Source organism: Oncorhynchus mykiss, chromosome 18, assembly GCF_057628025.1.
Source record: "Oncorhynchus mykiss isolate SJ-2025 chromosome 18, ASM5762802v1, whole genome shotgun sequence".
Classification (NCBI taxonomy): domain Eukaryota; kingdom Metazoa; phylum Chordata; class Actinopteri; order Salmoniformes; family Salmonidae; genus Oncorhynchus; species Oncorhynchus mykiss.
Genome location: NC_143039.1, coordinates 2,460,663 through 2,486,408, shown reverse-complemented (window position 1 = coordinate 2,486,408; position 25,746 = coordinate 2,460,663). Strand labels below are relative to the sequence as shown.

General features: G+C 44.8%; 1 protein-coding gene across 1 annotated transcript in view; it reads right to left on the bottom strand.

Annotated features, from left to right (window-relative positions):
• LOC149975351 (glypican-5-like) overlaps positions 1–25,746 on the bottom strand; it is a 269,642-nt gene that overhangs the window by 69,886 nt on the left and 174,010 nt on the right. Inside the window, exon 7 of the mRNA XM_090206941.1 lies at positions 23,451–23,616. Within this exon, the coding sequence (XP_090063067.1) occupies positions 23,451–23,616 (166 nt within the window). The remainder of the gene's footprint in view (positions 1–23,450; positions 23,617–25,746) is intronic.

Genomic DNA, 25,746 nt, shown 5'->3' with positions numbered 1-25,746 from the left:
GTTACTACAGAGATTGTCAGGAACCAGGTGAGTTACTACAGAGGTTGTCAGGAACCAGGTGAGTTACCTCAGAGATTGTCAGGAACCAGGTGAGTTACCTCAGAGATTGTCAGGAACCAGGTGAGTTACCTCAGAGATTGTCAGGAACCAGGTGAGTTACTACAGAGATTGTCAGGAGCCAGGTGAGTTACTACAGAGATTGTCAGGAACCAGGTGAGTTACTACAGAGATTGTCAGGAACCAGGTGAGTTACTACAGAGATTGTCAGGAACCAGGTGAGTTACTACAGAGATTGTCAGGAACCAGGTGAGTTACTACAGAGATTGTCAGGAACCAGGTGAGTTACTACAGAGGTTGTCAGGAACCAGGTGAGTTACCTCAGAGATTGTCAGGAACCAGGTGAGTTACCTCAGAGATTGTCAGGAACCAGGTGAGTTACCTCAGAGATTGTCAGGAACCAGGTGAGTTACTACAGAGATTGTCAGGAGCCAGGTGAGTTACTACAGAGATTGTCAGGAACCAGGTGAGTTACTACAGAGATTGTCAGGAACCAGGTGAGTTACTACAGAGATTGTCAGGAGCCAGGTGAGTTACTACAGAGATTGTCAGGAACCAGGTGAGTTACTACAGAGATTGTCAGGAACCAGGTGAGTTACTACAGAGATTGTCAGGAACCAGGTGAGTTACTACAGAGATTGTCAGGAACCAGGTGAGATACTACAGAGATTGTCAGGAACCAGGTGAGTTACTACAGAGATTGTCAGGAACCAGGTGAGTTACTACAGAGATTGTCAGGAGCCAGGTGAGTTACTACAGAGATTGTCAGGAACCAGGTGAGTTACTACAGAGATTGTCAGGAACCAGGTGAATTACTACAGAGATTGTCAGGAACCAGGTGAGTTACTACAGAGATTGTCAGGAACCAGGTGAGTTACTACAGAGATTGTCAGGAACCAGGTGAGTTACTACAGAGGTTGTCAGGAACCAGGTGAGTTACCTCAGAGATTGTCAGGAACCAGGTGAGTTACCTCAGAGATTGTCAGGAACCAGGTGAGTTACCTCAGAGATTGTCAGGAACCAGGTGAGTTACTACAGAGATTGTCAGGAGCCAGGTGAGTTACTACAGAGATTGTCAGGAACCAGGTGAGTTACTACAGAGATTGTCAGGAACCAGGTGAGTTACTACAGAGATTGTCAGGAGCCAGGTGAGTTACTACAGAGATTGTCAGGAACCAGGTGAGTTACTACAGAGATTGTCAGGAACCAGGTGAGTTACTACAGAGATTGTCAGGAACCAGGTGAGTTACTACAGAGATTGTCAGGAACCAGGTGAGATACTACAGAGATTGTCAGGAACCAGGTGAGTTACTACAGAGATTGTCAGGAACCAGGTGAGTTACTACAGAGATTGTCAGGAGCCAGGTGAGTTACTACAGAGATTGTCAGGAACCAGGTGAGTTACTACAGAGATTGTCAGGAACCAGGTGAGTTACTACAGAGATTGTCAGGAACCAGGTGAGATACTACAGAGATTGTCAGGAACCAGGTGAGTTACTACAGAGATTGTCAGGAACCAGGTGAGTTACTACAGAGATTGTCAGGTTCGGGTAAATGGTTCATTTAAAAGGTCCAATACAGACATTTGTATCTCAATATCAAATAATTTATGGGTAGCAATTAAGTACCTTACTGTGATTGTTGAATTAAAATGTTTAAAAAATATATATATTAAAAAAAATAGCTTCTTGGCAAATAGGAATTTCTCAAGCAAGAATTGTGGACTGTGTGGGAGTGGTTTGAGTGGCGAGGAGGTTTGGAACGCTTTCTTATTGGTCTATTAACTCATTTACCGCCTGGTGATGTCACCAGGTCTTTTCAAAAGGCTGTTACACTTAAAGGGCATTATCCTCAGTGTGGAAATATATATAAAACATAGTAAAATCACATTTTTGACTGCACTAGGCCTTTAACATTAACATACGAACTCACGGAAACCTGTCTGACAGGCAGACAGAGAGAGACAGAGAGAGAAGGGAACAAACAGTATCTTTAACCTACATGGAAGAAGAGTTACTTCAGACAGGGTTAGGGTCGGGGTCAGGGTCAGGGTCAGGGTCGTGCTGCTACGACAAGAGAGGACATCGATTACCGGAAATCATTCAGGATGTCGCCAAAGTTTACAACAAGCCCTCACAGAAGCTGTCCAACGTCAAATAACCACCTGACAAAATTACTATTTTTTTATTGAAAAATGAAATCAAATTGCCAAGAAATAAAGTTAACAGCAATATTACAGCCTTCCCAAATGGCACCCTGTTCCCTATGCAAAAGTATAGGGTGCCATTTAGTCAAAAGTAGTGCACTATGTAGGGAATAGGATGCCATTTGGTCTAAAGTAGTGCACTATGTAGGGAATAGGATGCCATTTGGTCTAAAGTAGTGCACTATGTAGGGAATAGGGTGCCATTTGGTCTAAAGAAGTGCACTATGTAGGGAATAGGGTGCCATTTGGTCTAAAGTAGTGCACTATGTAGGGAATAGGGTGCCATTTGGTCTAAAGTAGTGCACTATGTAGGGAATAGGGTGACATTTGGGACACACCCCTTGGTTGTTAATGGGACCTCCCCCAGCTCTCTCTCTGCTTGTGGATTGAGCAATTTCCAAACGCCTGAAGGTACCACGTTCATCTGTACAAACAATAGTATGCAACTATAACCACCATGAGACCAGGCAGCCGTCATACCGCTCAGGAAGGAGACGCGTTCTGTCTGCTAGACATGAATGTACTTTGGTGCGAAAAGTGCAAATCAATCCCAGAACAACAGCAAAGGACCTTATGAAGATGCTGGAGGAAACAGGTACAAAAGTATCTATATCCACAGTAAAATGAGTCCTATATCGACATAACCTGAAAGACCGCTCAGCAAGGAAGAAAACAGCCAGACTACGGTTTGCAACTGCACATGGGGACAAAGATCATACTTTTTGGAGAAATGTCCTCTGGTCTGATGAAACAAAAATAGAACTGTTTGGCCATAATGACCATTGTTATGTTTGGAGGAAAAAGGGGGAAGCTTGCAAGCCGAAGAACACCATCCCAACCCTGAAGCACGGGGGTGGCAGCATCATGTTGTGGGTGTGCTTTGCTGCAGGAGGGACTGGTGCACTTCACAAAATAGATGGCATCATGAGGTAGGAAAATTATGTGGATATATTGAAGCAACATTAAAGGAAGTTAAAGCTTGGTCGCAAATGGGTCTTCCAAATGGACAATGACCCCAAGCATACTTCCAAAGGTGTGGCAAAATGGCTTAAGGACAACAAAGTCAAGGTATTGGAGTGGCCATCTCAAAGCCCTGACCTCAATCCTATAGAATGTTTGTGGGCAGAACTGGAAAAGTGTGTGCGAGCAAGGAGGCCTACAAACCTGACTCAGTTACACCAGCTCTGTCAGGAGGAATGGGCCAAAATTCACCCAACTTATTGTGGGAAGCTTGTGGAAGGCTACCCGAAACGATGGTATTTGGCCAAGGTGTATGTGAACTTCCGACTTCAACTGTATGTTATGTTTTGTCCTGTTTAGGTATGAGGAGAGGGCCACAACAAATCCAGCTGTCCTTGTCCTCTCAGACCTCTCACTACACCTTCAACCCCAAGTTTCCAGCCAAATTTACCTTGGGAAGGAATCAGTTCAGATCCATCTGACTAACTGGGTTTTCTACAGGATGAACAATAGAGGATGACATTTAGGATGATTCAGGGTGGTTTCTCAGGGACAGACCCTCGGGGATGAGAGGAGAGGAGGAGGTACAGAGGATGATTCAGGGTGCAGACAGAACAGGCAGATCCCATTAACTAGTCCAGGAGCATCACAAAGAAATCCCACAGAACACCAATCTGTTGATCGGAGACATAATCAGAGTTCAAGTTGTCCAGTAAAAATCACTCTCAACCTTTTGAAAAAGACCACAGAGACGATGTTATCCACTGTTATTGGATATGGACACATTTCATTCAACACATTCGGCTAACGCAAAGCATTACATGACAGCAATCCGATATTGCGGAGGAACTTTTAGAGGACCAGCAGACTAACAGACCTTGACACAGAGCTAAATACAGATTGATCCTGAAGCGGTTGGTTGAGTTTAGGGTGGCAACAGCTGCCATGTGTGACATTATCTAGAGGGGTGGAGAGGAAGGAGGAGGAGAGGTGGACCTTGGCTTACTAATGGGGTTAAACCTCTCTCTACTTCCTCTGACGTGTCTGTCTGGCGTGTCTGTCTGACGTGTCTGTCTGACGTGTCTGTCTGACAATTACCCCCTGATTCAGGATACTTACCTCCTAATTCAGGATAATTACCTCCTAATTCAGGATAATTGCCCCCTAATTCAGGATAATTACCTCCTAATTCAGGATAATTACCCCCTAATTCAGGATAATTACTTCCTAATTCAGGATAATTACCTCATGATTCAGGATAATTACCCCCCGATTCAGGATAATTACCCCCTGATTCAGGATAATTACCTCCTAATTCAGGATAATTACCTCCTAATTCAGGATAATTACTTCCTAATTCAGGATAATTACCTCCTGATTCAGGATAATTACATCATGATTCAGGATAATTACTTTGTGATAATTACATCCTGATTCAGGATAATTACTTTCTAATTCAGGATATTTACCCCCTGATTCAGGATAATTACCCCCTGATTCAGGATAATTACCCCCTGATTCAGGATGATTACCCCCTGATTCAGGATAATTACCCCCTGATTCAGGATAATTACCCCCTGATTCAGGATAATTACCTCCTAATTCAGGATAATTACTTCCTAATTCAGGATAATTACCTCCTGATTCAGGATAATTACATCATGGTCAGGATAATTACTTCCTAATTCAGGATAATTACCTCCTAATTCAGGATAATTACCTCCTGATTCAGGATAATTACCTCCTAATTCAGGATAATTGCCCCCTAATTCAGGATAATTACCTCCTAATTCAGGATAATTACCCCCTAATTCAGGATAATTACTTCATGATTCAGGATAATTACCTCATGATTCAGGATAATTACTTCCTAATTCAGGATAATTACCTCCTAATTCAGGATAATTACCTTCTGATTCAGGACAATTACCTCCTAATTCAGGATAATTACCTCCTAATTCAGGATAATTACCCCGTGATTCAGGATAATTACCTCCTAATTCAGGATAATTACCTCGTGATTCAGGATAATTACCTCCTGATTCAGGATAATTACTTTCTAATTCAGGATATTTACCCCCTGATTCAGGATAATTACCCCCTGATTCAGGATAATTACCTCCTAATTCAGGATAATTACCTCGTGATTCAGGATAATTACCTCCTGATTCAGGATAATTACTTTCTAATTCAGGATATTTACCCCCTGATTCAGGATAATTACCCCCTGATTCAAGATAATTACCTCGTGATTCAGGACAATTACCTTGTGATTCAGGACAATTACCTCGTGATTCAGGATAATTACCTTGTGATAATTACCTCCTGATTCAGGATAATTACTTTCTAATTCAGGATATTTACCCCCTGATTCAGGATAATTACCCCCTGATTCAGGATAATTACCTCCTGATTCAGGATGATTACCCCCTGATTCAGGATAATTACCCCCTGATTCAGGATAATTACCCCCTGATTCAGGATAATTACCTCCTAATTCAGGATAATTACCTCATGATTCAGGATCATTTCCATGTGATTCAGGATAATTACCTTCTGATTCAGGATAATTACCTCCTGATTCAGGATAATTACTTTCTAATTCAGGATATTTACCCCCTGATTCAGGATAATTACCTCATGATTCAGGATAATTACCTTGTGATTCAGGATAATTACCTCCTGATTCAGGATAATCAGACTCGGGGGTGGTGACCCTGTCCTCTCAGTGTAGCAGACTCTTGGGAGGTGACCCAGGCCTCTCAGTGTGTCAGACTCAGGGGAGGTGAACTAGTCCTCTCAATGTGGCAGACTCAGGGGAGGTGAACCAGTCCTCTCAGTGTTGCAGAATCAGTGGAGGTGACCCAGTCCTCTCAGTGTGGCAGACTCAGGGGAGGTGAACCAGTCCTCTCAGTGTGTCAGACTCAGGGGAGGTGAACCAGTCCTCTCAGTGTGGCAGACTCAGGGGGAGGTGAACCAGTCCTCTCAGTGTGGCAGACTCAGGGGAGGTGACCCAGTCCTCTCAGTGTGACAGACTCAGGGGAGGTGACCCAGTCCTCTCAGTGTGTCAGACTCAGGGGAGGTGACCCAGTCCTCTCAGTGTGTCAGACTCAGGGGAGGTGACCCAGTCTTCTCAGTGTGTCAGACTCAGGGGAGGTGACCCAGTCCTCTCAGTGTGTCAGACTCAGGGGGAGGTGAACCAGTCCTCTCAGTGTGGCAGACTCAGGGGAGGTGAACCAGTCCTCTCAGTGTGTCAGACTCAGGGGAGGTGACCCAGTCCTCTCAGTGTGGCAGACTCAGGGGAGGTGACCCAGTCCTCTCAGTGTGTCAGACTCAGGGGAGGTGAACCAGTCCTCTCAGTGTGTCAGACTCAGGGGAGGTGAACCAGTCCTCTCAGTGTGTCAGACTCAGGGCATATTCGTCCCAAATGGAACCTTATGGCTCCCGTCGAAAGTAGTGCACCCTATTCCCTATAGGCCCCCGTCGAAAGTAGTGCACCCTATTCCCTATAGGCCCCCGTCAAAAGTAGTGCACCCTATTCCCTATAGCCCCCCGTCGAAAGTAGTGCACCCTATTCCCTATTGGCCCTCCGTCAAAAGTAGTGCACCCTATTCCCTAATGGCCTGCGTCAAAAGTAGTGCACCCTATTCCCTATAGCCCCCCGTCGAAAGTAGTGCACCCTATTCCCTATTGCCCCCACGTCGAAAGTAGTGCACCCTATTCCCTATAGGCCCTCCGTCAAAAGTAGTGCACCCTATTCCCTAATGGCCTGCGTCAAAAGTAGTGCACCCTATTCCCTATAGCCCCCCGTCGAAAGTAGTGCAACCTATTCCCTATAGCCCCCCCGTCAAAAGTAGTGCACCCTATTCCCTATAAGACCCCGTCGAAAGTAGTGCACCCTATTCCCTATAGGCCGCCGTCGAAAGTAGTGCACCCTATTCCCTATAGGCCCCCGTCGAAAGTAGTGCACCCTATTCCCTATAGACCCCCGTCAAAAGTAGTGCACCCTATTCCCTATAGGCCCCCGTCAAAAGTAGTGCACCCTATTCCCTATAGGCCCCCGTCAAAAGTAGTACACCCTATTCCCTATAGGCCCCTGTCGAAAGTAGTGCACCCTATTCCCTATAGGCCCCCGTCAAAAGTAGTGCCCCCTATTCCCTATAGGCCCCCGTCGAAAGTAGTGCACCCTATTCCCTATAGGCCCCCGTCAAAAGTAGTGCACCCTATTCCCTAAAGGCCCCCGTCAAAATTAGTGCACCCTATTCCCTAAAGGCCCCCGTCAAAAGTAGTGCACCCTATTCCTTTATAGGCCCCCGTCTAAAGTAGTGCACCCTATTCCCTTTAGGCCCCCGTCTAAAGTAGTGCACCCTATTCCCTATAGGCCCCGTCAAAGGTAGTGCACCCTATTCCCTATAGACCCCCGTTTAAAGTAGTGCACCCTATTCCCTTTAGCGCCCTGTCGAAAGTAGAGCACCCTACAAATCAAACCATACTTTATTGGTCACATACACATATTTAGCAGATGTTATTGGTCTATATTTAACAGATGTTATTGGTCCATATTTAACAGATGTCATTGGTCCATATTTAGCAGATGTTATTGGTCCATATTTAACAGATGTTATTGGTCCATATTTAACAGATGTCATTGGACCATACACATATTTAACAGATGTTATTGGTCCATATTTAACAGATGTTATTGGTCCATATTTAACAGATGTCATTGGTCCATAAACATATTTAACAGATGTTATTGGTCCATTTTTAACAGATGTCATTGGACCATACACATATTTAACAGATGTCATTGGTCCATATTTAACAGATGTCATTGGTCCATATTTAACAGATGTCATTGGACCATACACATATTTAACAGATGTCATTGGTCCATATTTAACAGATGTCATTGGTCCATATTTAACAGATGTCATTGGTCCATATTTAACAGATGTTATTGGTCCATATTTAACAGATGTTATTGGTCCATATTTAACATATGTTATTGGTCCATATTTAGCAGATGTTATTGGTCACATATTTAACAGATGTTATTGATCCATATTTAACAGATGTTATTGGTCCATATTTAACAGATGTTATTGGTCCATACACATATTTAACAGATGTTATTGGTCCATATTTAACAGATGTTATTGGTCCATATTTAACAGATGTCATTGGTCACATATTTAACAGATGTTATTGGTCCATACACATATTTAACAGATGTTATTGGTCCATATTTAACAGATGTGATTGGTCCATACACATATTTAACAGATGTCATTGGTCCATATTTAACAGATGTTATTGGTCCATATTTAACAGATGTTATTGGTCCATACACGTATTTAAAACTTATTTGAGATAGGGAGCTGAATTTTCACGTCTGGATGAAAAGCATGCCCAAAGTAAACTGCCTGCTACTCTGGCCCAGAATTGGTTAGAATACACTCTGAAGTTTCTAAAACTGTTTGAATGATGTCTGTGAGTATAACAGAACTCATATGACAGGCGAAAACCTGAGAAAAATCCAACCAGGAAGTGGGAAATCTGAGGTTTGTAGTTTTAGGTGATTGCCTATCCAATATCCAGTGTAAATGGGATCCGATTGCACTTCCTACGGCTTCCACTAGATGTCAATAGTCTTTAGAAAGTTGTTTCAGGCTTCTACTGTGAAATGGGAGCGAATAAGAGCTGTTTCAACAAGTGGTCAGCCTGAAAACCATTAGTTGTGTCTCGTACGTGGCCGTGAGCGAGACGGTTGTTCTCTTTCCTTTCTAATGACAACGGAATTGTCCGGTTGGAATATTATTGAAGATTTATGATAAAAATATCCTAAAGATTGATTATAATACATCGTTTGACATGTTTCTACGAGCTTTAATTAAACTTTTTTGACTTTTCGTCTGGACTTAGTGCCCGCGATCTCTGGATTTGGATTAGTGAACTAAACGCGCAAACAAAAAAGAGGTATTTGGACATAAATTATGGACTTTATCGAACAAAACAAACATTTATTGTGGAACTGGGATTCCTGGGAGTGCATTCCAATGAAGATCATCAAAGGAAAGTGAATATTTAATCCTATGTATAACACTTGTATCTTTCATCAAAGTTTATGATGAGTATTTCTGTAAATTGATGTGGCTCTCTGCAAAATCACCAGATGTTTTTGGAACTACTGAACATAACGCGCCAATATATACTGAATTTTTTTAGATAAATATGAACTTTATCGAACAAAACATACATGTATTGTGTAACATGAAGTCCTATGAGTGTCATCTGATGAAGATCATCAAAGGCAAGTGATTCATTTTATCTCTATTTCTGATTTTTGTGACTCCTCTCTTTGGCTGGAAAAATGGCTGTGTTTTTCGGTGACTTGGCTCTGACCTAACATAATCGTTTGTGGATCTCAGCCCAAAGAGGTTTAACAGATGTTATTGGTCCATACACATATTTAACAGATGTTATTGGTCCATACACAAATTTAACAGATGTTATTGGTCCATATTTAACAGATGTTATTGCGGGTGTAAAGAAATGGTGGTGTTTCTAGCTGCAACAGTGCAGTAATATCTAACAATTCACAACAACACACATAATACACTCAAATCTAAAAGTAAAAGAAAGGATAAAGAAATATGTAAATATTAGAATGAGCAATGTCGGTTTGGCATTGTCTAGAATACAGTAAGATACAGTATATACATATGAGATGAGTAGAGCAGTATGTAAACATTATTAAAGTGACTAGTGTTCCGTTATTAAAGTGACCAGTGATTCCATGTCTTTGTTCATGGGGCTGCAGCCTCTAAGGTGCAGGGATCTGAACATCAGAGAGTAATATACTCGGAAGCAGTGGACGGTGTGAAGACCTCCTGAGTCGGACTAGAAGTGCACTCTGAATACCTCTTCTCTACCGGCGTCTTCTTGGAGGAGCCTCTGGGATAAGTTCAGCTGTACGAACAAAGGATCCAATCCAGGAAAGTTGTACCTCTGGTCGGAATGCTGGTGAGTTACCTCCACTCTGAATGCTGGTGAGTTACCTCAACTCTGAATGCTGGTGAGTTACCTCCACTCTGAATGCTGGTGAGTTACCTCCAATCTGAATGCTGGTGAGTTACCTCCACTCTGAATGCTGGTGAGTTACCTCCACTCTGAATGCTGGTGAGTTACCTCCACTCTGAATGCTGGTGAGTTACCTCCACTCTGAATGCTGGTGAGTTACCTCCACTCTGAATGCTGGTGAGTTACCTCCACTCTGAATGCTGGTGAGTTACCTCCACTCTGAATGCTGGTGGGTTACCTCCACTCTGAATGCTGGTGGGTTACCTCCACTCTGAATGCTGGTGAGTTACCTCCACTCTGAATGCTGGTGAGTTACCTCCACTCTGAATGCTGGTGAGTTACCTCCACTCTGAATGCTGGTGAGTTACCTCCACTCTGAATGCTGGTGAGTTACCTCCACTCTGATATCCAAAAGTCACTTCCGGCTGTACGTAATAACACAAAGAAATGTTCTAATAAGAAATAACTTCCCAAAGAATTACTGCCAAGTTTACTTATTATTATTATTTATTTTACCTTTATTTAACCAGGTAGACCAGAACACCTTTATTTAACCAGGTAGGCCAGATCACCTTTATTTAACCAGGCAGACCAGATCACCTTTGTTTAACCAGGTAGACCAGATCACCTCTAGACTAGTTGAGAACAAGTTCTCATTTACAACTGCGACCTGGCCAAGATAAAGCAAAGCAGTGCGACACAAACAACAACACAGAGTTACACATGGGATAAACAAATGTATAGTCAATAACACAATAGAAAAATCTGTATACAGTGTGTGCAAACGGAGTAAGGAGGTAAGGCAATAAATAGGCCAATAGTGGCAAAGTAATTACAATTTAGCAATTTACACTGGAGTGATATACGTGCAGATGAGGATGTGCAAGTAGAAATACTGGTGTACAAAAGAGCAGAAAAACAAAACCAATATGGGGATGAGGTAGGAGGTTGGTTGGATGGGCTGTTTATAGATGGGCTATTTACAGATGGGCTATTTACAGATGGCTGTGTACAGCTGCAGCGATCGGTAGGCTGCTCTGACAGCCGATGCTTGAAGTTAGTGAGGGAGATATAAGTCTCCAACTTCAGTGATATTTGCAATTCGTTCCAGTGATTGGCAGCAGAGAACTGGAAGGAAAGGTGGCCAAAGAAGGTGTTGGATTTGGGGATGACCATGGAAATATACCTGCTGGAGCGCGTGCTACGGGTGGGTATTGCTATGGGGATCAGTGAGCTGAGATAAGGTGGCGATGAATATGTAGCGAGGACCAGCCAACGAGAGCATACAGGTCGCAGTGGTGGGCAGTATATGGGGCTTTGGTGACAAAACGGATGGCAATGTGATAGACTGCATCCAATTTGCTGAGTAGAGTGTTGGAGACTATTTTGTAAATGTCCTCGCCAAAGTCGAGGATCGGTAGGATAGTCAGTTTTACGAGGGTATGTTTGACAGCATGAGTGAAGGATGCTTTGTTGCGAAATAGGAAGCCGATTCTAGATTTAACTTTGGATTGGAGATGTTTTATGTGAGTCTGGAAGGAGAGTTTACAGACTAGCCAGACACCTAGGTATTTGTGGTTGTCCACATATTCTAAGTCAGAACCGTCCAGAGTAGTGATGCTAGTCAGGAGGGCAGGTGCGGGCAGCGATCGGTTGAAGAGCATGCATTTAGTTTTACTTGCATTTAATAGCAGTTGGAGGCCACGGAAGGAGTATTGTTTGGAGTGGAAGCTCGTTTGGAGGTTTGTTAACACAGTGTCCAAAGGTGGGCCAGAAGTAAACAGAATGGTGTTGTCTGGGTAGAGGTTGACCAGATAATCACCAGCAGCAAGAGCAACATCATTGATGTTTACAGAGAAAAGAGTCAACCCGAGACTTAAACCCTGTGGCACCCCCATAGAGACCGCCAGAGGCCCGGACGACAGGCCCTCTGATTTGACACACTGAACTCTGTCGGAGAAGTAGTTGGTGAACCAGGAGGCAATCATTAGAGAAACTACTGTTGAGTCTGCAGATAAGAATATGATGATTGACAGAGTGGAAAGCCTTGGCCAGGTCGATGAAGACGGCTGCACAGTACTGTCTTTTATCGATGGCGGTTATGATATCGTTTAGGACCTTGATCGTGGCTGAGGTGCACCCGTGACCAGCTCGAAAACCAGATTGCATAGCGGAGAAGGTACGGTGGGATTCTAAATGGTCGGTGATCTGTTTGTTCACTTGGCTTTCAAAGACTTGCTTAGGAGCTAGAAGTACGAGACGTAGAACTACCATGTCTGTCGGCTCCATCTTCCTCAACTTGGATTCTAGTAGACTGTATACATAGATCTTTAGGATTACCTCTATTGTGGGTGATGTCACAATATAAAGATCTACGGTCCAACATCTTTCAGCAACTAGGTCCAATCCAGCAACTAGGTCCAATCCAGCCAGTTTAGAAGCGTCCATGAGAACATCTCCCCGTTATCCTTCATCAGCCTGGGGCACATCTTTCAGCAACTAGGTCCAATCCAGTCAGTTTAGAAGCGTCCATGAGAACATCTCCCCGTTATCCTTCATCAGCCTGGGGCCCTCCTGACTGCAACCCAGGGAATCGTATCCTTTAATCTCCTCCTGACTGCCACCCAGGGAATCAAATCCTATAATATCCTCCTCCTGAGACACACTATTAATTAATAAGAACTTGATGCTAACGGGGCCCTCCTCCACTTCCTCTCCTCCTTCCTCTCATTCTGCTTCCCCCCCTCGCAGGAAATCCATGTGTCTTTCCTGCTAGCAAAAACTAAACTCCTTTTAGAACCCGTCTCTGTCTCTGCTACTAAACTCCTTTTAGAACCTGTCTCTGTGTCTGCTACTAAACTCCTTTTAGAACCTGTCTCTGTGTCTGCTACTAAACTCCTTTTAGAACCTGTCTCTGTGTCTGCTACTAAACTCCTTTTAGAACCTGTCTGTGTCTGCTACTAAACTCCTTTTAGAACCTGTCTCTGTGTCTGCTACTAAACTCATTTTAGAACCTGTCTCTGTGTCTGCTACTAAACTCCTTTTAGAACCTGTCTCTGTGTCTGCTACTAAACTCCTTTTAGAACCTGTCTCTGTGTCTGCTACTAAACTCCTTTTAGAACCTGTCTCTGTGTCTGCTACTAAACTCCTTTTAGAACCCGTCTCTGTGTCTGCTACTAAACTCCTTTTAGAACCCGTCTCTGTGTCTGCTACTAAACTCCTTTTAGAACCCGTCTCTGTGTCTGCTACTAAACTCCTTTTAGAACCCGTCTCTGTGTCTGCTACTAAACTCATTTTAGAACCTGTCTCTGTGTCTGCTACTAAACTCCTTTTAGAACCTGTCTCTGTGTCTGCTACTAAACTCCTTTAAGAACCTGTCTCTGTGTCTGCTACTAAACTCCTTTTAGAACCCGTCTCTGTGTCTGCTACTAAACTCCTTTTAGAACCCGTGTCTGCTACTAAACTCATTTTAGACCCCGTCTCTGAACGTATGGACGTACGGCTTCCCAGCATAACACAGAACATATGGCTTCCCATCACAACACAGAACATATGGCTTCCCAGCACAACACAGAACATATGACTTCCCATCACAACACAGAACATATGGCTTCCCACCACAACACAGAACATATGGCTTCCCACCACAACACAGAACGTATGGCTTCCCACCACAACACAGAACGTATGGCTTCCCACCACAACACAGAACGTATGGCTTCCCACCACAACACAGAACATATGACTTCACAGCACAACACAGAACATATGGCTTCCCATCACAACACAGAACATATGGCTTCCCACCACAACACAGAACATTTGGCTTCCCACCACAACACAGAAAATATGGCTTCCCACCACAACACAGAATGTATGGCTTCCCACCACAACACAGAACATATGGCTTCCCAGCACAACACAGAACATATGGCTTCCCAGCACAACACAGAACGTATGGCTTCCCATCACAACACAGAACATATGGCTTCCCACCACAACACAGAACATATGGCTTCCCACCACAACACAGAACGTATGGCTTCCCACCACAACACAGAACATATGGCTTCCCACCACAACACAGAACGTATGGCTTCCCACCACAACACAGAACATATGGCTTCCCACCACAACACAGAACGTATGGCTTCCCATCACAACACAGAACGTATGGCTTCCCACCACAACACAGAACATATGGCTTCCCACCACAACACAGAACGTATGGCTTCCCACCACAACACAGAACATATGGCTTCCCACCACAACACAGAACGTATGGAACATAATTTTACGTGCAAAACAGACAGAGGCTACATCCCAAATTGCCCCTATTCCCCACATAGTGCAATGCTTTTGACCAGAACCCTATAGAACCCTATTCCCTACATTGTCCACTATTTTTGACCAGAACCCTATTGGCCCTATATAGGGAAAAGGCAGTGACTCTAGGATTTATGCTGCAAAATTCCCTGCATACTATGCGAGGGCTTGACCAATCACCTCAGTATTTCCTCATAAAACAGTCAAATCCTTTCAATGTTACGGGATAAAACTGCCTCCTCAACCACCACAATAAGAGGACTCGCCATTCCACCCTACCTCTGTGTAGGGATCCCATCACCACAACAAGAGGACTCGCCATTCCACCCTACACAGAGGTAGTGATCCCACCACCACAACAAGAGGACTCACCATTCCACCCTACACAGAGGTAGTGATCCCATCACCACAACAAGAGGACTCGCCATTCCACCCTACACAGAGGAAGTGATCCCACCGCACAACAAGAGGACTCCCCATTCCACCCTACACAGAGGTAGTGATCCCATCACCACAACAAGAGGACTCGCCATTCCACCCTACACAGAGGAAGGGATCCCATCACCACAACAAGAGGACTCCCCATTCCACCCTACACAGAGGTAGTGATCCCACCACCACAACAAGAGGACTCCCCATTCCACCCTACACAGAGGTAGTGATCCCACCACCACAACAAGAGGACTCCCCATTCCACCCTACACAGAGGTAGTGATCCCACCACCACAACAAGAGGACTCACCATTCCACCCTACACAGAGGTAGTGATCCCATCACCACAACAAGAGGACTCGCCATTCCACCCTACACAGAGGAAGTGATCCCACCACCACAACAAGAGGACTCCCCATTCCACCCTACACAGAGGTAGTGATCCCATCACCACAACAAGAGGACTCCCCATTCCACCCTACACAGAGGTAGTGATCCCATCACCACAACAAGAGGACTCCCCATTCCACCCTACACAGAGGTAGTGATCCCATCACCACAACAAGAGGACTCGCCATTCCACCCTACACAGAGGAAGGGATCCCATCACCACAACAAGAGGACTCCCCATTCCACCCTACACAGAGGTAGTGATCCCACCACCACAACAAGAGGACTCCCCATTCCACCCTACACAGAGGTAGTGATCCCATCACCACAACAAGAGGACTCCCCATTCCACCCTACACAGAGGAAGTGATCCCATCACCACAACAAGAGGACTCACCATTCCACCCTACACAGAGGTAGTGATCCCATCACCACAACAAGAGGACTCCCCATTCCACCCTACACAGAGGAAGTGATCCCATCACCACAACAAGAGGACTCCCCATTCCACCCTACACAGAGGTAGTGATCCCATCACCACAACAAGAGGACTCCCCATTCCACCCTACACAGAGGTAGTGATCCCACCACCACAACAAGAGGACTCCCCATTCCACCCTACACAGAGGTAGTGATCCCACCACCACAACAAGAGGACTCCCCATTCCACCCTACACAGAGGTAGTGATCCCACCACCACAACAAGAGGACTCCCCATTCCACCCTACACAGAGGTAGTGATCCCATCACCACAACAAGAGGACTCCCCATTCCACCCTACACAGAGGAAGTGATCCCACCACCACAACAAGAGGACTCCCCATTCCACCCTACACAGAGGAAGTGATCCCATCACCACAACAAGAGGACTCCCCATTCCACCCTACACAGAGGTAGTGATCCCACCACCACAACAAGAGGACTCCCCATTCCACCCTACACAGAGGAAGTGATCCCACCGCACAACAAGAGGACTCCCCATTCCACCCTACACAGAGGTAGTGATCCCACCACCACAACAAGAGGACTCCCCATTCCACCCTACACAGAGGTAGTGACCCCATCACCACAACAAGAGGACTCCCCATTCCACCCTACACAGAGGTAGTGATCCCATCACCACAACAAGAGGACTCCCCATTCCACCCTACACAGAGGAAGTGATCCCATCACCACAACAAGAGGACTCCCCATTCCACCCTACACAGAGGTAGTGATCCCATCACCACAACAAGAGGACTCCCCATTTCACCCTACACAGAGGTAGTGATCCCACCACCACAACAAGAGGACTCCCCATTCCACCCTACACAGAGGTAGTGATCCCACCACCACAACAAGAGGACTCCCCATTCCACCCTACACAGAGGTAGTGATCCCATCACCACAACAAGAGGACTCCCCATTCCACCCTACACAGAGGAAGTGATCCCATCACCACAACAAGAGGACTCCCCATTCCACCCTACACAGAGGTAGTGATCCCACCACCACAACAAGAGGACTCCCCATTCCACCCTACACAGAGGAAGTGATCCCACCACCACAACAAGAGGACTCCCCATTCCACCCTACACAGAGGAAGTGATCCCATCACCACAACAAGAGGACTCCCCATTCCACCCTACACAGAGGAAGTGATCCCATCACCACAACAAGAGGACTCCCCATTCCACCCTACACAGAGGTAGTGATCCCATCACCACAACAAGAGGACTCCCCATTCCACCCTACACAGAGGTAGTGATCCCATCACCACAACAAGAGGACTCCCCATTCCACCCTACACAGAGGAAGTGATCCCATCACCACAACAATCACAGGGCAGATATCATTGAATTGTATCTAAACATAATCCTGTTAAAAACCTGTTTCAGATCCAGAGGAGGGCTGATTGGATCGGATTCCCTTAGGAGGTTGTCAAAAACCCATATCTTAATCTCCCCCAACAACGTGATCTATAATCTACGGTAATCTCATCCTATTAACTCTGATCTGATAGCATCAGGACATGATTGGGAGGATTAAGGAAGAAAGCAGAGAAAAACACAAAAGGTGTATTTATGTATATGATTATGATGCTTGGAGACGGCCTAACCAATAGGAACCAGGAAACACGGCCTAACCAATAGGAACCAGGAAACACGGCCTAACCAATAGGAACCAGGAAACACGGCCTAACTAATAGGAACCAGGAAACACGGCCTAACTAATAGGAACCAGGAAACACGGCCTAACCAATAGGAACCAGGAAACACGGCCTAACCAATAGGAACCAGGAAACACGGCCTAACCAATAGGAACCAGGAAACACAGCCTAACCAATAGGAACCAGGAAACACAGCCTAACCAATAGGAACCAGGAAACACGGCCTAACCAATAGGAACCAGGAAACACGGCCTAACCAATAGGAACCAGGAAACACGGCCTAACCAATAGGAACCAGGAAACACGACCTAACTAATAGGAACCAGGAAACATGACCTAACTAATAGGAACCAGGAAACACGGCCTAACCAATAGGAACCAGGAAACACGGCCTAACTAATAGGAACCAGGAAACATGGCCTAACCAATAGGAACCAGGAAACACGGCCTAACCAATAGGAACCAGGAAACACGACCTAACCAATAGGAACCAGGAAACACGACCTAAACAATAGGAACCAGGAAACACGACCTAACCAATAGGAACCAGGAAACACGGCCTAACCAATAGGAACCAGGAAACACGGCCTAACCAATAGGAACCAGGAAACACGGCCTAACCAATAGGAACCAGGAAACACGGCCTAACCAATAGGAACCAGGAAACACGGCCTAACCAATAGGAACCAGGAAACACGGCCTAACCAATAGGAACCAGGAAACACGGCCTAACCAATAGGAACCAGGAAACACGGCCTAATCAATAGGAACCAGGAAACACGGCCTAACCAATAGGAACCAGGAAACACGGCCTAACCAATAGGAACCAGGAAACACGGCCTAACCAATAGGAACCAGGAAACACGGCCTAACCAATAGGAACCAGGAAACATGACCTAACTAATAGGAACCAGGAAACATGGCCTAACCAATAGGAACCAGGAAACACGGCCTAACCAATAGGAACCAGGAAACACGACCTAACCAATAGGAACCAGGAAACACGACCTAAACAATAGGAACCAGGAAACACGACCTAACCAATTGGAACCAGGAAACACGGCCTAACCAATAGGAACCAGGAAACACGGCCTAACCAATAGGAACCAGGAAACATGAACCAACAGTGGACCATGACAGACATACAGTGGACCATGACAGATATACAGTGAACCATGAAAGATATACAGTGAACCATGACAGATATACAGTGAACCATGACAGATATACAGTGAACCATGACAGATATACAGTGAACCATGACAGATATACAGTGAACCATGACAGATATACAGTGAACCATGACAGATATACAGTGAACCACGACAGACAGATACAGTGCCTTGCGAAAGTATTCGGCCCCCTTGAACTTTGCGACCTTTTGCCACATTTCAGGCTTCAAACATAAAGATCTAAAACTGTATTTTTTTGTGAAGAATCAACAACAAGTGGGACACAATCATGAAGTGGAACGACATTTATTGGATATTTCCAACTTTTTTAACAAATCAAAAACTGAAAAATTGGGCGTGCAAAATTATTCAGCCCCCTTAAGTTAATACTTTGTAGCGCCACCTTTTGCTGCGATTACAGCTGTAAGTCGCTTGGGGTATGTCTCTATCAGTTTTGCACATCGAGAGACTGACATTTTTTCCCATTCCTCCTTGCAAAACAGCTCGAGCTCAGTGAGGTTGGATGGAGAGCATTAGTGAACAGCAGTTTTCAGTTCTTTCCACAGATTCTCGATTGGATTCAGGTCTGGACTTTGACTTGGCCATTCTAACACCTGGATATGTTTATTTTTGAACCATTCCATTGTAGATTTTGCTTTATGTTTTGGATTATTGTCTTGTTGGAAGACAAATCTCCATCCCAGTCTCAGGTCTTTTGCAGACTCCATCAGGTTTTCTTCCAGAATGGTCCTGTATTTGGCTCCATCCATCTTCCCATCAATTTGAACCATCTTCCCTGTCCCTGCTGAAGAAAAGCAGGCCCAAACCATGATGCTGCCACCACCATGTTTGACAGTGGGGATGGTGTGTTCAGCTGTGTTGCTTTTACGCCAAACATAACGTTTTGCATTGTTGCCAAAAAGTTCAATTTTGGTTTCATCTGACCAGAGCACCTTCTTCCACATGTTTGGTGTGTCTCCCAGGTGGCTTGTGGCAAACTTTAAACGACACTTTTTATGGATATCTTTAAGAAATGGCTTTCTTCTTGCCACTCTTCCATAAAGGCCAGATTTGTGCAATATCCGACTGATTGTTGTCCTATGGACAGAGTCTCCCACCTCAACTGTAGATCTCTGCAGTTCATCCAGAGTGATCATGGGCCTCTTGGCTGCATCTCTGATCAGTCTTCTCCTTGGATGAGCTGAAAGTTTAGAGGGACGGCCAGATCTTGGTAGATTTGCAGTGGTCTGATACTCCTTCCATTTCAATATTATCGCTTGCACAGTGCTCCTTGGGATGTTTAAAGCTTGGGAAATCTTTTTGTATCCAAATCCGGCTTTAAACTTCTTCACAACAGTATCTCGGACCTGCCTGGTGTGTTCCTTGTTCTTCATGATGCTCTCTGCGCTTTTAACGGACCTCTGAGACTATCACAGTGCAGGTGCATTTATACGGAGACTTGATTACACACAGGTGGATTGTATTTATCATCATTAGTCATTTAGGTCAACATTGGATCATTCAGAGATCCTCACTGAACTTCTGGAGAGTTTGCTGCACTGAAAGTAAAGGGGCTGAATAATTTTGCACGCCCAATTTTTCAGTTTTTGATTTGTTAAAAAAGTTTGAAATATCCAATAAATGTCATTCCACTTCATGATTGTGTCCCACTTGTTGTTGATTCTTCACAAAAAATACAGTTTTATATCTTTATGTTTGAAGCCTGAAATGTGGCAAAAGGTCGCAAAGTTCAAGGAGGCTGAATACTTTCGCAAGGCACTGTATACAGTGAACCATGACAGATATTCAGTGGACCATGACAGATATACAGTGGACCATGACAGATATACAGTGGACCATGACAGATAAACAGTGAACCATGACAGATATTCAGTGGACCATGACAGATAAACAGTGAACCATGACAGATATTCAGTGGACCATGACAGATATTCAGTGGACCATGACAGATATACAGTGGACCATGACAGATATACAGTGGACCATGACAGATAAACAGTGAACCATGACAGATATTCAGTGGACCATGAGAGATAAACAGTGAACCATGACAGATATTCAGTGGACCATGACAGATATACAGTGAACCATGACAGATATACAGTGGACCATGACAGACAGAAATACAGTAATCCACGACAGATAGATTAACACCATGACAGATAGAGAGGAAGGAAGGCCACTAGCCCTGTCTGTTTAGTGTGACAGAGCCTGGGTCCCCAACGGGGCCCTGGTCAAAGTAAGGCACTACGTAGGATAGGATACCATTTGTGACGGAGGTTGACAAAGTGATGACAAAGCGTGTGATCGTAGGGACGGACGGATGTTGACATATGGAGACTCCCTGAGAGAGAAACAGATTATTGTCCCACGGACCGCTGGGGAAGCAGCTGACATTTACACAGGACTTCCTGCTGCATTTTGCATCAGTGATCCCCATTAAATCACGTTCAGCCTGCGTCGGCTTGGATGATCCTTCTACAGCTACAAGAGCTGTGCTATTATACCGTCTTCTGTAAATCTGACCTGAGATCAGCTGATACGTGTTACCAAGTTGACCTGTGCTATTATACCGTCTTCTGTAATCTGACCTGAGATCAGCTGAGACGTGTTACCAAGTTGACCTGTGCTATTATACGGTCTTCTGTAATCTGACCTGAGATCAGCTGATACGTGTTACCAAGTTGACCTGTGCTATTATACCGTCTTCTGTAATCTGACCTGAGATCAGCTGAGACGTGTTACCAAGTTGACCTGTGCTATTATACGGTGTTCTGTAATCTGACCTGAGATCAGCTGAGACGTGTTACCAAGTTGACCTGTGCTATTATACGGTCTTCTGTAATCTGACCTGAGATCAGCTGAGACGTGTTACTAAGTTGACCTGTGCTATTATACAGTCTTCTGTAATCAGATCTGAGATCAGCTGAGACGTGTTACCAAGTTGACCTGTGCTATTATACAGTCTTCTGTAATCAGATCTGAGATCAGCTGAGACGTGTTACCAAGTTGACCTATGCTATTATACGGTCTTCTGTAATCTGACCTGAGATCAGCTGAGACGTGTTACCAAGTTGACCTGTGCTATTATAAGGTCTTCTGTAATCAGATCTGAGATCAGGTGTTACACTGTGACAACAGGTGAGACGTGTTACAGAGCTGATCTATGCTATTATACGGTCTTCTGTAATCAGATCTGAGATCAGGTGTTACACTGTGAGAACAGGTGAGACGTGTTACCGAGCTGAGTTGGTTAAACTCACTCCTCAGATTGTTCCGTATTTTGCTATTGGTGGCGCAGCGGGCTAAGTTGTTTCCAGAGAGAGAGACAGAGGACGTGAGGAAGGTAACTAAGATGTTTCCAGAGAGAGAGACCGACAGAGGACGTGAGGAAGGAAACTAAGATGTTTCCAGAGAGAGAGACAGAGGACGTGAGGAAGGTAACTAAGATGTTTCCAGAGAGAGAGACAAAGGACGTGAGGAAGGTAACTAAGATGTTTCCAGAGAGAGAGACAGACAGAGGACGTGAGGAAGGAAACTAAGATGTTTCCAGAGAGAGAGAGACAGACAGAGGACGTGAGGAAGGAAACTAAGATGTTTCCAGAGAGAGAGAGACAGACAGAGGACGTGAGGAAGGAAACTAAGATGTTTCCAGAGAGAGAGAGACAGAGGACGTGAGGAAGGAAACTAAGATGTTTCCAGAGAGAGACAGAGGACGTGAGGAAGGTAAATCAGTTGTTGTGTGACAGACAGAGGAAGGTAACTCAGTTGTTGCGTGACAGACAGAGGAAGGTAACTCAGTTGTTGCGTAACAGACAGAGGAAGGTAACTCAGTTGTTGCGTGACAGACAGAGGAAGGTAACGCAGTTGTTGCGTGACAGACAGAGGAAGGTAACTCAGTTGTTGCGTGACAGACAGAGGAAGGTAACTCAGTTGTTGCGTGACAGACAGAGGAAGGTAACTCAGTTGTTGCGTGACAGACAGAGGAAGGTAACTCAGTTGTTGCGTGACAGACAGAGGAAGGTAACTCAGTTGTTGCGTGACAGACAGAGGAAGGTAACTCAGTTGTTGTGTGACAGACAGAGGACGTGAGGAAGGTAACTCAGTTGTTGTGACAGACAGAGGACGTGAGGAAGGTAACTCAGTTGTGTGACAGACAGAGGACGTGAGGAAGGTAACTCAGTTGTTGTGACAGACAGAGGACGTGAGGAAGGTAACTCAGTTGCGTGACAGACAGAGGACGTGAGGAAGGTAACTCAGTTGTGTGACAGACAGAGGAAAGTAACTCAGTTGTGTGACAGACAGAGGAAGGTAACTCAGTTGTGTGACAGAGAGGACGTGAGGAAGGTAACTCAGTTGTGTGACAGACAGAGGAAGGTAACTCAGTTGTGTGACAGACAGAGGAAGGTAACTCAGTTGTGTGACAGACAGAGGAAGGTAACTCAGTTGTGTGACAGACAGAGGAAGGTAACTCAGTTGTGTGACAGACAGAGGAAGATAACTCAGTTGTGTGACAGACAGAGGAAGGTAACTCAGTTGTGTGACAGACAGAGGAAGATAACTCAGTTGTGTGACAGACAGAGGAAGGTAACTCAGTTGTGTGACAGACAGAGGAAGGTAACGTGAAGTAGTCAAAAGGTCAGAGGCGACTTACGTTTAGAGACCGTCATGACCTTCCTCTTGACCTCTCCACCCCCTGATCCGCCACACCCATCCTCATCATCACAGTCTCCGCTGTAGCCACGCCCCTCACCATGGCCGCTTCCTGTTTCGATCAGATCCAACGTTCCAAACTTGGGGATGGACTTCCCCTGCAGCAGCTGGAACAGAAAGAGACAGAACACTTAGTCTGCCTCCCCAAACGACACCCTAGTCCCTATATAGTGCACTACTGTAGACCAGGGCACTATAGAACCCTATTCCCTATATATAGTGCACTACTTTAGACCAGGGCCCTATAGAACCCTATATATAGTACACTACTTTAGACCAGGGCCCTATAGAACCCTATATAGTGCACTACTTTAGACCAGGGCCCTATAGAACCCTATATAGTACACTACTTTAGACCAGGGCCCTATAGAACCCTATATAGTACACTACTTTAGACCAGGGCCCTATAGAACCCTATATAGTGCACTACTTTAGACCAGGGCCCTATAGAACCCTATATAGTACACTACTTTAGACCAGGGCCCTATAGAACCCTATATAGTGCACTACTTTAGACCAGGGCCCTATAGAACCCTATATAGTACACTACTTTAGACCAGGGCCCTATAGAACCCTATATAGTACACTACTTTAGACCAGGGCCCTATAGAACCCTATATAGTGCACTACTTTAGACCAGGGCCCTATAGAACCCTATATAGTACACTACTTTAGACCAGGGCCCTATAGAACCCTATATAGTGCACTACTTTAGACCAGGGCCCTATAGAACCCTATATAGTACACTACTTTAGACCAGGGCCCTATAGAACCCTATATATAGTGCACTACTTTAGACCAGGGCCCTATAGAACCCTATTCCCTATATAGTGCACTACTTTAGACTAGGGCCATATAGAACCCTAGTCCCTATATAGTGCACTACTTTAGACCAGGGCCCTATAGAACCCTATTCCTTATATAGTGCACTACTTTAGACCAGGGCCCTATAGAACCCTAGTCCCTATATAGTGCACTACTTTAGACCAGGGCCCTATAGAACCCTAGTCCCTACATAGTGCACTACTTTAGACCAGGGCCCTATAGAACCCTAGTCCCTATATAATGCACTACTGTAGACCAGGGCCCTATAGAACCCTATTCCCTACATATAGTACACTACTTTAGACCAGGGCCCTATAGAACCCTATTCCCTATATATAGTACACTACTTTAGACCAGGGCCCTATAGAACCCTATTCCCTATATATAGTGCACTACTTTAGACCAGGGCCCTATAGAACCCTATTCCCTATATAGTACACTACTTTAGACCAGGGCCCTATATAACCCTATTCCCTATATATAGTACACTACTTTAGACCAGGGCCCTATAGAACCCTATTCCCTATATATAGTGCACTACTTTAGACCAGGGCCCTATAGAACCATATTCCCTATATAGTACACTACTTTAGACCAGGGCCCTATAGAACCCTATTCCCTATATATAGTGCACTACATTAGACCAGGGCACACAGGGCTCTGTAGTAAAAGTAAAGATACCTTAATAGAAAATGACTCACGTAAAAGTGAAAGTCACACAGTAAAATACTACTTGAGTAAAAGTCTAAAAGTATTTGGTTTTACGTATACTAAGTATCAAAGTAAAAGTATAAATCATTTAAAATCCCTAATATTAAGCAAATCAGACGGCACCTTTTATTATTTTTTTTACAGATAGCCAGGGGCATACTCCAACACGAAGACATCAATTACAGATAGCCAGGGGCATACTCCAACACGAAGACATCAATTACAGATAGCCAGGGGCATACTCCAACACGAAGACATCAATTACAGATAGCCAGGGGCATACTCCAACACTAAGACATCAATTACAGATAGCCAGGGGCATACTCCACCACGAAGACATCAATTACAGATAGCCAGGGGCATACTCCAACACGAAGACATCAATTACAGATAGCCAGGGGCATACTCCAACACGAAGACATCAATTACAGATAGCCAGAGGCATACTCCAACACGAAGACATCAATTACAGATAGCCAGGGGCATACTCCAACACGAAGACATCAATTACAGATAGCCAGGGGCATACTCCAACACGAAGACATCAATTACAGATAGACAGGGGCATACTCCAACACGAAGACATCAATTACAGATAGCCAGAGGCATACTCCAACACGAAGACATCAATTACAGATAGCCAGGGGCATACTCCAACACGAAGACATCAATTACAGATAGCCAGGGGCATACTCCAACAC